This window comes from Pantherophis guttatus, chromosome 1, assembly GCF_059756535.1.
Source record: "Pantherophis guttatus breed Tessera chromosome 1, ASM5975653v1, whole genome shotgun sequence".
NCBI classification, from domain to species: domain Eukaryota; kingdom Metazoa; phylum Chordata; class Lepidosauria; order Squamata; family Colubridae; genus Pantherophis; species Pantherophis guttatus.
This window is the reverse complement of record NC_142063.1, coordinates 288,092,259-288,106,174: the sequence shown is the minus strand read 5'-3', so window position 1 is coordinate 288,106,174 and position 13,916 is coordinate 288,092,259. Positions and strand designations below refer to the sequence as shown.

Sequence of the window (13,916 nt, the reverse complement as noted above, 5' to 3'; positions counted from 1 at the left end):
AAATCATTTTGGCCCAGACAGATTAAAACACCCCAATAATTTAAAAACAGATTAAAATTTACATATTTAAAAAAGGGAAGAGATTAGGCCAATTTTTCTTTAAATTTAAAACACTGCTATCATTATGTTGAATTTCTTTGGTATTGGAAGAACAGTAAACTTATTTTTCATACTTACAATAGAATAAAAAGGGAAGCACCTATTGCTTCCCAAAAATACTTCTTGGAAGCTCAGGCCATGAGGGTAATGCAACCAAAAGGTATAATAACAGTATCTGGAATAATTGATTTCAGTAGATGCTGATATATCAGAGTATCAATTCCATAGTTCAGCCATGAACTACAAATACTCTTTTAGAGTATCAAGTATTCCTGAATAACTAAGGTATTCTGTTGAACACCTCTCTTTTTAGGTTCTTGGTTTTTCTGTTTTTCTTTTAAAAAATAAGCAATCCCTTTATAGGTAAAAACAAGGACATTCAATTGGACTGGAAGCCTACTGGCAATCAGTACAGCTACTATAAAACTGGCATTCTTCTGGTAAACCTGTTCCTTCTGTTCAGCATCGGTGACACTGCATTCTGTGACCAGTCATATGTCAAAGGTTACCTGTGCATGGTTTTATGTTATATAGAACAAAAGGCAGTGTATAACACAGTATATATATGTGCTGGAAGTTTGTTAGTAAGGACAGGGAGATATGAAGACTTAGCATGAATGATGATGTAAATTAGTTTTACCTTTTTTACCCTCTGACCTCATGCCTTTTTAAAATTTTCTATTACTTGTTGTTTGCTCTTGGCAAAATGTGACTTACCCCAATATGGAGCAGGATAATGGGTATGTAGCAAAGAATTTTTATTTAATGCTGATTTATTCTATATTTGACCATCTAAGTTATTTTAAAATGAGAATACTGAAAAGAAACAATTATTTGTTTTAAATAAAATCTATTTAAAATCTATTTAAAATAGTTCTTTTCCTCTTGTAATGTTTAAGGTGAGATGATCTTTCATATACTGGAAGATAGAAATTAATCACTGGAATCTTTAGAGTTGCATAAAAACATTAATATATATATATATAATCATTACTGCTATCTTTAAAGAGCAGCACAACAGGCTCTTGGTAGAATAAGAGGGCAATGAGCTTGAGTCTAAATGAACCAACTTTCCTTATCTTTTTCTCAAACCAAACTCAAACCAAAATTCTTTCTTCACTGACCGTGTTCAAAAGATGCAAGGAAATGGACAGATCGCTAGGAAGTTCACTTCATCCACTGAGTGTTAAGCAGTTTCCCTCTTGAGCTCAAAGGAAAATGAAGTCTAATAAAGGTGGGCGGAAGAATTCAGAGAGAGCACATTTGCAGCAAAGCTTCCAAAGGCTTCAAGCACTCAGCTTGGACTATAAGTGGAAGGACATGGAACCTTTAAGCTGTGCAAGGGCCACACTGGCAGTTGAGTGCAGAATCTATCAATCTAATAATGGGATAGAATCAAAATGCAGCATTACTGCCTAGCAGTAGGAATATCTCACAAGTATTGTGCCGTTGCTGAAACAGATGGTTCCTGGAGTGCGGTCTGTTCCAACTTGCAAATATTGAAAATATCATCAAAGAAGAAAGAACACTTGGAATCAGCATATTTTTCCTGCTAACAATTGTATTTTTGTACTCAATCTTGGGGGAACTATTGCTCTGTATGGCGACTTTATTTCAGCTTTGCTTCTAACTTATTTTTAAAACATTATCGAATCTTGAGCATTTTATTTAATTCCTGTTCTCAGAAATATTTTTATATTGAATAGTAAGTCTCAAGTTTCAATTTTTCTTTAAATTTAAAACACTGCTATCATTATGTTGAATTTTTTTGGTACTGGAAGAACAGTAAACTCATTTTTCATACTTACAACTAGTGAATGCAATAGCCAGCTTGCCCTTTGCACAATTTGAAGCTATAGCATCTAAAAGATGCTTGCCAGTCACTTTTTGGGTTTCATTTTTGCCTAGAAGCTTCACAGAGAAATAATTTTAACCTATTAGAGAGAATTGTGAGAGATCAGCCTGAGAATCCCTGCCTCTTGTTTGATCATGAATAAATGGTCATCTGGATTATATTGGTTTTGTGAAGAACCAAATCAATAAAAGAACAAATTCATTATATAATATATAATAACTTCTTCAAAGTAAATAGTTTGTTGGTTAATGTGTCATTCTAACCTCAAAATTGGTTTAGCTAAATCATGTTTAATCATGGGCATGCATTCTATATAAACAGAACTGGAGAGAGTGCTGTGGTAAATCAAACATTCTCCTTTATAAACCATAGTTTATTACCTTACTGTGCTGTATTAACTCAGCCAGTATCTTGGCATATCCTTCTAGTCCTTTTAAATCTAGACCCTCTTGATCAAGCCTGTTGTTTTGATTAGTGTGTCCTGGTAAAGGATGACAACATGATTACAAATGCTTCTGAATTACTGCATTATGTTATTATGCAACTTTTTCAAACATCTTAACAAACATTCACTTTAAGATTAGGGTATGTTTCTTCAGAACCTTCTGGAAAGTTAATCTCATAAAAAGTTAAAAATTTGCAGTAAACTTGACTCAGACTATTAATCCATTTTACTCAATGCAGTTGTTGCTGATTATTATTGGCTTTTGAAGTTTTCAGTTATATTTTTTCCTCTCATAATCCTACATAGGATTCTAATAGATCTTTGAGATATACATACGATGACTTGCAATGCCTTAATTAAAGGGAAAAATGTGTTTCACTGAGATCGGGAGTGTAAGCATTATACTTCTCTGAATTCCTTAAACCAGACACCTTTTTCCCCTGAGATTGCACTACAGCTCCAGCTGCTTTAAGGAGTTGCAAACATGCACTCTCCAAAGCAACTTTGATCAGAAGTCCTGTATAGGTTGCTCTTTATAATGACCGTGGTCAGTGACTTTTTCCTTCCTGTGGGCATTTCTTTTTACACCATGATTTTTTTTCTGGGAAGTTGGAATGATTCAGAAGAAAAGTACACTAGAAGGACCAGGCAAGAAAAGTTTAAACTGAGTGACTGGAAGAATTGGGAGTCATTTAGCCTTGAGAAAAGAAGGAACAGGACAGTACTTTGAAAAGCCCTGCAGAAAAAGGTTAAACCCTGCTCTCTGTTGTTCCAGTCTGCCAGTCTAATCCAAGAAAGTTACCCCAAGGGAGTGCTGTGGTAAATCAAAGAGTGTAATTTACAAATGATTGTTTATGATTTACTATGCTGCGAATTACTTCTGCAAATCTTGCCAAGAACACTGCAGGGTCTGGTCCAGACAGTTGCCAAGTCAATACTAACTTGAAGGCATGAATGAACGAATTGCTGCATTAACTGAGCCAACTCATATTTTATTGAATAAGCATTTGGGCAACGTACATGGGGACAATACTAAATTGGAGAGCATTGCTTTAATAACAGTTTCTTCAATTGCAGCCTTCTGCTCAACTGTTTATTACCAGATGCCTTATTTACTGTAATAAACACTGACTTTGAAAACCAATGCTTCACAGCTACCATTACATTTCAGAAAATTGGATTTTGTGAGAACACCAAACAAGTTAAAATTTTCCATTAAGTCTCCTGTAGCTGTGAAGTTTTTTTACTCAGTTCTTTGCTTTCGAAAAGCATGAATGTGGTTCAAATTTGATCATGTGGATCAAATTGATTGAGCTTTATTGGATGTATTAATAGAGTTTTAAAAAGTTTTGCTAGAATTAACATACATAATTTTGTTTTAAATATATATATTTCTTTTCTTCCAGTTCTCTGCAGTCGACTACTATATAAGTCATACAGTTACTCTTGCTGCTCTTTCAACTACTGTTCTAATTTTCCGGGCCGTAGGTCATCGTTCCCCTGCAAAAGCGAATTCGCAGTAATTACTTAGCTTCCTCGTCAGTTATAGGGGATGAATCATCTTTTCTTTAAAAGGAACTGGGGATGCAAAGGAGGAGGATGGAATTAAACACACTCCTGCTGCAAAGAATGCTGGGAATTGTAGGAACAACGGATTTGCCCGATTTGCATGCCTTGCTTCTATTGGCTGGAGAGCCTTCTCGCTCATTTACCCCCCCCCCATCTCGTCGCCTCTAAAATACGCGACAGGGAGGGGACGGCCTGGGCGTAATTCTGTGTGGCTATTCGGGTCCTAGGTTGCAGCATGTCGGAGCAAGGCGAGGTGAGCGGTCTGACCGATGAAGAAGCCTATAGCGCCTGTGCTGACCCCGATCCCAGCACGAAGGTAAAGAGAAAGAAGTGACTTGCAAGAAGGAGGAGGAAGAAACCGTTGAACAAATAGCGAAAGCTTGCTGGAAAGTGGGAAGAAGGGGGGCACTCTTGATTTCACTGCGAGCGACTTTGGCTTCGCCGAAAGAACGGGTAGAGTTCGCAGGATTCAGGGGTTGCAGAATGCCAGGGTGGAAGCCAGAGCGCTTAGCCAAGCAAAAAATGACCTCAAGTCTTGGCTGCCGGAGGATCAAATCCTTCCCGGAATGCTCTTGCCTCATATGCCAGCCTTTTCCAGCCTGAGGGGTCCTCGGTGGTCTCTGAGCTTGCTTGTTTTCTTGCAAGACGTTTCATTACCCAAACTAGGTAACATCATCAGTGCTAGTCCTGATGTTAGCACTGATGATGTTACTTAGTTTGGGTAATGAAATATCTTGCAACCAAACAAGCAAGCTCAGAAAGCACCAAAGACCCTTCCTTTTAACCCTGAGCTACAAATATTGTTTATTTCCCAGCCTGGTCTGTGTGCTTGGCCAGCACTTCCCATCATCTGAAACCTTGCACAGTGAGAGTTTTGGTTCATATCTGGACAGCCCCAAGCTGAGAAAAGCAATTCTGCACATTTCTTTTATACTTTGTTAGCTATCCTACTAACCATGATATAGATGTGCGTAGCCAATAAAGGAGAATATTTGTAGCTCAGGATTGAAATGAGGGATCCTCATTTTGTTTCATTATCCAAACGAGTGCTAGGCCTAATGATGTTACTTAGTTGGGTAATGAAACATCTGCAAGAAAACAACCAAGCTCAGAGAGCATCAAGGGCCCCTCATATCTGTTTAGGATTGCAAGATTGCACATTGCAACCTGAATTGATTACAGGTAATCCTTGAATTTACAACAGTTCATTTAGTGACCTTTCAAAGTTAAAATGGCACTGCAAAAACAGCCATGTTTTTCAGAGTTACGACCTTTGCAGCATTCCTATGATCATGTGATCAAAATTCAGATGCTGGGCAGTTGGTTCATATTTAAGACTGTTGCTGTGTCCCAAAATTATGTGATCACTTTTTATGACCACCTAACAAGCAAAGTCAATGGGGAAGCCAGATTCTCTTAACAACCGAGTTACTAACTAATCAACTGCAGTGATTCATTTAACAACTGTGGCAAGAAAAGTAATAATAGGGCAAAACTCACTTAAATGTCTCACTTAATAAATTTTGGGCTCAGTTGTGGTCATAAGTTGAGGACTATCTGTATTCTAGATGCCTTCTCAAGTGTTATCAGAATTCCTTGAGGTACTTTATATCCTTCTCTGTTAATAACACAGTTGTGTTGGTATTTCTACCAAGTTTACGAAGATTTAATACAAGGTAGTGGATTGTAATCTTATTTGCACATATCTCTGGGAATTAGTTCCATTTAACATACTATAATATGCTCTTGAAAAGATAAAATAGAAGTATGTTGCAAGAGTTATTTAAATCAAGCCTCTCTTACTAATGGCTCCAGTGAAAGTTAGAAACATTCTTATCAGTAAGAACAGGTGTAAACTGAACCAGTTATCAAGTAAGGTGATGTATTTAAGGGGCCTGGACAGTTATCTTTTACCATATTTTAATTTAGATTCTTAGGCTGAACAAAAATTTTGAACTTGAAGCTCCCTTTCAAAACAATGGTTCTTTGATTGTTATTCAGTACCCTAGGCATCAACATCCACCAGAATCCTGCTAAAATCATGCAAGAACTGACCAGGTAGTATAGTGCTGTTAATCTGATATTAAAACAAATATTTTAGTCTTGGCCATTTTTTTGTCCCTAGGGAAACTATATTCTATTTTGTTGAGTCTTCTGATGTACCAAAGTTGTGTTTTTTTGTAGGACTTTCTTATGCAGCAGACAATGCTAAGAGTAAAAGATCCTAAAAAATCATTGGATTTTTATACTAGAATTCTTGGGATGACGTAAGTAAAAACAATTTACTTGTCTTCATTAGTAGTTTAACTATTTAAAAACAAAAGAGTCTTGAATCTAGTCCTCCACTAATGAAAGATTTTAAGCTGCTTTAAACTGTTCCAATGATTTGGAAGGCCTTTGAAAAAACTTGGCACAAAAGAGATAAACTACTAAAGAAAGAACCAAAAAATCTTTTCCTTTTTCTTTGATGGGAACCTCAACTCAGTAAAAGGAGTCTTTGTTTTGTTTGTGGATGTAATGTTTTTGTCAATAATTTGAATGAGAAACATGCTTAACTCTGCATTTTCTCCAAGGTTTGAAACACAGTGTTGTTCTTTCCCATCTCACCCTGCCAGTATATTGGAGTATAGTTAGGTGTGAGGCAGTATTCTTGAGTGGAAATCCCCAGTATGCTACAGCCTGCAAGGTTTTATTTGCTGCATGTGATGAAAGGAATGTGTGCCCTACAAACTTGATTTTCTAAGAACAGTAACTACAAAAATCTCTGAAATAATAAGAAACCAAATGCTTTTGGCTAGCATACTTGTTATATGTAGTCAGAATTAAATCTGATTGACATATTAAGTAAGGATTTGGGAGATGTATTGTAAAGTGAATTCATGTCTCTTCTCAGAAGGAATTTCGTTCAGTAATAGGTTACTGTACAGCGAACTATAGGTTAATTTATGTTGTTCCTTACAAATGTTCCTCCAAGGAAAAATGTTGCTGTCAGCACTTCAACCTGCATTTACTCTAGTGCTGACATAAGAAGGAGAAGAGGGGGCAGCTGGCAAGAGGACGCTTGACTTCTCACCTACTTATTTTCCCTGAAGATAATATCCCCTAGGAGATGAGATGGAAGGGGGAACATTCCTGGAAGCTGAAGTAGTAGATATGGGGAGAGTGATTTGGAAGATGGCCAATGAGACGCAGAGAATTGGGGAATGGAAAGGGAAGGTTTGGGGTCAGGAAGTCAGTGTTGGCTATGCCACAATCGGGGACAGATTGTCGTGCTTAATAAATGAAAGATTTCATCAAAGACTATTTGTTTGGAAATGCAATTTATTTTATTTGAGACATCGAAACCTGACAGTTGCATTTTCTTCAACATTGCCATAATAAGTGTCCTTCTGGATTTGATCTATGTAACAAAACTATAATTTTTTTGTACATTTTTGTTGTCATTGTAAACCTCAGGTTTATTTTTAATTAATTTTTTTCAATTAAAAAAATTACGAACAGCAGTCCTAAAGCTGATCATCAAGGAGCTTGATGCTGTGTTATAATGAGGAAATTGGAAAAAAAATCAGCTTTATTTTGTGAAAGATTGGATTGCCTTCAATTTAAAGCTATAGAGGTCTCTCTGAAAGCTTGCGCCAAATGAATTTATTGTTCTCTGAGATGTGATAAATTTTGCTTTCTTGGTATATTTTTTACTTCAAAAAATCAGTACATTTACAATCATTTAAAAGAAATGATAGCAAATCATTACATGTTTAGGATGAAATAATTTGTATGTTTTTTCCCTCAGTTTACTTCAAAAATATGACTTTCCTTCTATGAAGTTCTCCCTCTACTTTTTGGCTTATGAAGATAAAAATGATATTCCAAAAGATAATAATGAGAGGATAGCATGGACCTTTTCTAGGAAGGCCACAGTAGAACTGACACAGTGAGTGTATTCTCTCAAATGTGATGACTGTTGCATGTTGATTTTTCCCCAGTCCCCACGTTTTCATCTACTATATACTCTTCAAACCTGGAGATTCTGAGAAATGAATAAGGAGTGATCTTTTTGCAAACTATGGATCACCTAGAAGAGATAACACACTTAAAATATTTTTTTTAAAGAAAGATCTGGCTCCTGTAGAGGGTATGAAAATGGTCTTGAAGAAGGAAATCACCATCCATTATACAAGCAATAATTTAACCCAGGCAGAAAGAAGGAGATGAGGGGAAAAGTTAAGGATGCTCTACCTTGATCTCTTTAGTATAAGAAGGAAGGAGAGTCACTCAGGTTTTCAGATTCTGATAGTATACTCTATAACCGTGATGGCGAACCTATGGCACACGTTCCAGAGGTGCCACGCAGTGCCCTCTCTGACAGCACGTAAGCCATCATCCCAGTTCAGCTCTGCTGTGTATGCGTGCACACCTCCCGGTGGCCAGCTGGTCTTTGGGTCTCTGCCATGCATGTGCAGGGGGCAGGGCACATGTGCATGCATGGGGGGGCAGGTGTGTGTGGGGGCACTCGCATTGCATTTTGGGGGCTTGGACGCGCATTTGAGCACACTCACGTACTTTGGGCACTCAGTCCAAAGAAAAAGGTTAGCCATCACTGCTATATAACAATAGAGTAGCATTCCAATAATTCATATGGTGTCTGTTTTATAATTTGCCTACTCAAAGGACAGTTCCATATAAAGGAATACATATCCTGCTTTTAATGTGTGCTTGATCAACCTATTGTCATATATGGATTTTTTTCAATGCGTGTAATCAGTTTTAAACTGGAACAGGTGTCCGACTTACCAGCACTCAAATAAAATAGAAATGCTGGTCAAAGAATGAAAATAGTTCCCAATTCTACTCAGAGTGGAAAGAAATTCCAAGAATAACTGATTGCTTAACAGCTACAAATCATGTGACTGTCAAATTACATTAAAATAAATACTGGTAGTCCTTGATTTATAACTGGTTGCTTAATGATCATTAGAAGTCCCCCAAAACTAGTTACTCCACATAATCCACTCATGCCACTGTCACGTAATCACATTTTGGGTTCTTGGAACCAACGCTCCTTTGCGGTTACATGACTGGATTTCCAATGTTTTTTCCAGTTCCCAATGTTTATTTCCAGGTTCTGAGAAAACATGCCCATTGGGGAAAATAGATTTGCTTAATGGCCATGGTGGCTGGAGATGGCTGCTGCCCAGTGAGAGGGTGTACAAGCAGCTACTGTGCTGTCAGTTTGGGGCAGCAGAGTGCAGAAAAGCCAAAAGGATATAGATGGTTAGGGGAAGTTGAAACATCCCTACAATTGTAAATGCAGGTGGACTGCCAATCACTTGAATTTTGATCATGTGACTGCAGAGGCACTATAACAGTTATTTCAAGGCTGGGGATAGGTACCCAGTGCCATCATAACTCAAATAGTCACTAAATGAATGATTGTTAAGCAAATTCTACCTGCAGTTTTACAAGTTTGGGTACCAGATTCACTGCAATAAAGAAGCAGATTCCTCCCGAATGATTTACTTCCAATCTTATATCAAAGCAAATAAATCATTGTTCTTTATAAGTTTATAGGTTTAATTTGTTTTGGATGCAGCTCATTTTTGATATGGATGGTTTTAGTATATAGTAGCTTTGATTTATCTAAAGCAATAATCCCAATATAAATGGTTGAAATTTGCTAATGGTTTAAATTTATATACTTACTGTTCTCTATACTTACTATATTTTTCGGACTATAAGACTCTCCGGACTATAAGACACACATTAGTTTTAGAGGAGGAAAACAAGGGGAAAAAATCTGCCTTTGCCTCTGCAGCCCGTTTGCCCCTGCGGCCCGTTTGCTACGGTCCGCTCACCACGAACGGGTGGCAGCGATAGGTGGCGGCAATGTGTGTCGCCTAGAACTGATTGGTGCCGCACCAACACCCCGCCCCCCGGGTCGCAATATTCCCTCTATAAGATGCACAGACATTTCCACCCACCTTTTGGGGGGGGGGAAGTGTGTCTTATAGTCCGAAAAATACAGTAGAGTTTAGGCTTTTCTTTAGTTTCTTTAAGCATAAATATTTTTTCAAAAAGTTTAGCTAGCTTCTAATTTGTGCTGGAACTGCTTAATCAATATATATTTGTCCTCCACTTGTTCCATTTCTCCCTTTTCTTTCTTTTAGCAATTGGGGAACTGAAAATGATGAGAATCAGGCTTACCACAATGGCAATTCAGATCCCAGAGGATTTGGTATGTTTTGAAAAGGAAAAAAGTCAAAATGCATTACATGTGTATCTTTTATTTCCAGAAAAGTTTATTAATCTTCAATTAAAAAAGGGGGGGGACTCCAGCTTCATATTTATTTTAAATCTTTTCATCTATAAAAAAATTATCCAAGAAATAAAACAATGGCATTGGCTCTAGGATCAGCTCTCCCCAATTTAATGCATCTGGTTGTATTCAGTTTCCACAATTTGATGGCAGCATAAATTTCCTTCTAGGTTGGGCTTCATTTGTCAGAGAAACCATATTTACAATTACTATGTAATTCTACTGGAGGAACTTCAGACAAAAACAATATACCTGATTATCATATTAATTACATCTGGATTGTATTTATTGTCATTATTTGCATACCGCCACTTCTGTAGGTAATTTACAAAACAAAATTACAAAATAGCAAAATCCTAAAACTGTATATCAGAGTGAAAAAAATATTGAAAGCATATTACTAAATAAATAATAGACATACCACAACTCTGAAGACTTGTCAAAACAGTTATGTTTTAATGGCTTTCCAGAAGGCAACTAATGTAAAGAATAACTGGCTTTTGGACAGCATGTGAGAGTAAAGATCAAGAATAAACCTTTTATAAGGTCAAGTCAGCAGTGCAGAGTCTGCAGTTTAGGTGTTACACAGCTCTACTTTTACCAGGCAGCATGTCGGTTTCAGCATTCTGCATATCCTGAGGTGTCTTCAAGGGCAGACAAAGGAGCAGTGTTCAACAATAGTTTGAAACAACTTTAATTTTTTTTTAACTTATGAGTTGACCAGGGTCAGATAAGGGAGATGGGTGACTATATAAATTGAAATAACTGAATAAAAACTAAACCAGAAGGAAGGAGAGAGGTATAGATTTGGGTAACGTAGCACTTTTTATTAAGAAGATGGTTTTATATGATGATAGAATTGGCTCTCCTGGGTCTAATTATGACCAATTGGGAGATTGATGGAATAAGTCAGGCACCTTGAGGCCAAGTGACTATGTTCTGAAATTCACAAAAATGAAGGAAGGGAAAAATGGTGAAAAATTAGCCATATGCACTCGGCTTCAAGAATTGAATGTATTAAGGAAAAAGATGGGCAGCATGCTATAGCTTGAAATCTTAAAAAGACAAACAACAATGTGGGACAGCCTTAAAAACAAGATACTGCAAGCACAGATCCAAGCAATTCCCAGGGGGGAAAAGTTAATAAGCTTTAAGTGTGCTGCATGGTTTAGTAAGAGGGTGATAAGGGGCTTGGAAACCAAATCTCAGGAAGAATGCTTAAGCTTTCTGACTATATTTTGCTTACAAAAGAGAAGACTATGGAAAGGCATGACAGTCTTCAAGCATGAACAGAAAAAGCCTGCTGTGTACAAGCATAGAGAGAACTTATTCTTTTTTTTTTTTTTTTTGAAGTTAAGGACAGGAGAAGGTGTAATGACTTCCTATTTTTAAAATGAGTAAGATTGAATATTTGTTTACAACAATAGTGGATGCTGCTCAGACTTTTGTTAAGACATTTGGTCCTGGTCCGTGACCTGTTGGGAACTGGACTGCAGAGCTGAAGGTGAGTGATGGGTGAGCGACCAAAGCTTCATATGTATTTGCGTCTGCTTCCCAGTGCTAGCATCACCACCTCAGCTCTACCTCAGATCATCAGGCATTAGAGTCACATAGTGCAAACCCTATTCTAAATTGCACATGCAAGGGATCTAGGTTGCGTGTTGCTCCCACTTCCCGGTCCATGGAAAAGTTGTCTTCCATTAAACTGTTCCCTGGTGCCGAAAAATTTGGGGACTGCTGGTTTAGCATATCGCAGAAGCTAGGGATTGGACTAGATGTAAGATCCACAGTAATACTCTGGTTCATTCAGTAAAATTGTATCTTCTTGATAATCTCTAAATTTATTGGACTATAATTCCCATAATCCCATCATTGAGTTTCAGTACTGGATGGAAATGATAGAAGTTGTACCAATGCATCTGGATCACTTCAGATTGGGGGTGTTCCCTTTTAAATATAATTTTGAATACAATTAATAGATTTCTTCTGTATGTAGTAAAGAATAATGGTTGTATTTTTTTCAAAAAATGGATGATTTATGTTAATGCTTTATGAACAAAGGCATTATTCACATATTGCCAATGTAGCACTGTTTTTGATTATTCTGCTGTTCTTTAGGTCACATTGGAATTGCTGTTCCTGATGTAAATAAAGCTTGTGAAAGATTTGAAGAACTGGGGGTAAAATTTGTGAAAAAACCAGATGATGGTGAGTGTGCTGTGAGCCTTTTTCTTTGTATGTAGTATTGAGATAAATTGGTGAATTTCTTCGATCATGTCAAATTATATATACACATATGTAGGGTAGCATGATGTGTATCTCCAACCTATTTGTCTATCTCCAGCTTGCTTTTTGTAAATAAATGATAAAAATCTTGTCATTAGAAAAAAAATCCTTGGCAAAGATATGGTATTAATCTGGAAAAGTTGTAAAGTAGGATCTAATCTGGATCTGTCACAGGGACCAGCGGTTTCGTCTTCCAAGCTTTCGGATTTGTGCTGGAGCCCATCTTCAGGAAACTTCTGGTGACCGATTCAGATTGGATCCTACATTATCTTTACAATGTAAAGACTTAAAATGAGAATTTATTAAAACTATATATTCCTCTTTTATAGGTAAAATGAAAGGCCTCGCTTTTATTCAGGATCCTGATGGCTACTGGATTGAAATCCTGAACCCTAATCATATGGTGACTTTAATCTAGATTAGAAATAAGAACAATGCACTGTTAGTTATAAGAAACTATTGTAATTTCTTTAAGGGAAAATAATTGATGTAATCAGGAAGAAAAAAGACTAGCTGATGCTGTATTCTGTTTCTCCTCTCCCTACTTAATTTATGAATTTGGTTGTGAATGTGAACACTTTTAGTGTAATACAGCAGAAGAATCATTCAGATTAGAGGTTAGGGAGTAAGCAACAGCGTACTAATGGTCTCAAATTTCTTTCTCTCTTCATTTTGTATGCAAGAAGATATTGGAAGCTCAATATTGGCTCTTGCATGCAATTTCCTACTCAATCTGAAGACAGAATATTCTAATATTTTTCTTTTGGGGCATGTAAACTTGTTTACCGTGGGTCAGTCTCAAAACCAGTGTTAAGATCTTTATCAAGGTTTGAGTTTCCAAATCTACCATAGAAAAAGCAGAGCTTTCAGCTTTTTGTTTTTTAGAAATTTACTTCTGTTTTTACTAAGCAGAGATCTCTTGGGGTAGAACAAACCTTCATAACTGATTTTTTAAAATGGTGAACCACAGTTAGTACAAATCATGTTTAAGGGCCAACTTTTAAAAAAATATATTATTTTGCCATAGTGCCTGAATGCAGTCAAGTGTTCTGAAATTTTTCTTCTGGAAAAATGTTCACCATAGAACCATTTTTATGGTTGGTGAATTCCAACCATTTATGGTTGGTGCAATACAATTGATTCTTGCTCCTAGCTCCTGTTCAGTAAATAACTGTTGCTTTATTTTGAAGTGCTGACAAAAGATCAAAATGGCAATTTAAGACTGTTTTTTCTGGAAGATGGAAAATATTAAATACTTGCATACTAAATTATTAAGTTGTATTCTTTTTTTATTCTCTGTTGCTGAAGCTGACTCTTCAATTTTGTGGAATCTTGTTTATGCTTCTTTA

General features: G+C 36.8%; 2 protein-coding genes across 2 annotated transcripts in view; one reads left to right on the top strand and one right to left on the bottom strand.

Annotated features, from left to right (window-relative positions):
- Positions 1-1,437, bottom strand: part of DNAH8 (dynein axonemal heavy chain 8) — a 133,090-nt gene extending 131,653 nt beyond the window's left edge. Inside the window, exon 1 of the mRNA XM_034428025.2 lies at positions 1,224-1,437. The gene's annotated coding sequence lies outside the window, so the exon portion shown is untranslated. The remainder of the gene's footprint in view (positions 1-1,223) is intronic.
- Positions 1,438-1,474: 37 nt separating this feature from the next.
- GLO1 (glyoxalase I) lies at positions 1,475-13,838 on the top strand. The gene is made up of 7 exons (XM_034428033.3): positions 1,475-1,804; positions 3,806-4,284; positions 6,153-6,235; positions 7,759-7,899; positions 10,133-10,200; positions 12,400-12,489; positions 12,897-13,838. The coding sequence occupies exons 2-7, from the start codon at positions 4,204-4,206 to the stop codon at positions 12,983-12,985; spliced, it is 552 nt and encodes a 183-aa protein (XP_034283924.1). The 5' UTR covers positions 1,475-1,804; positions 3,806-4,203; the 3' UTR covers positions 12,986-13,838.
- The last annotated feature ends 78 nt before the right edge of the window (positions 13,839-13,916 follow it).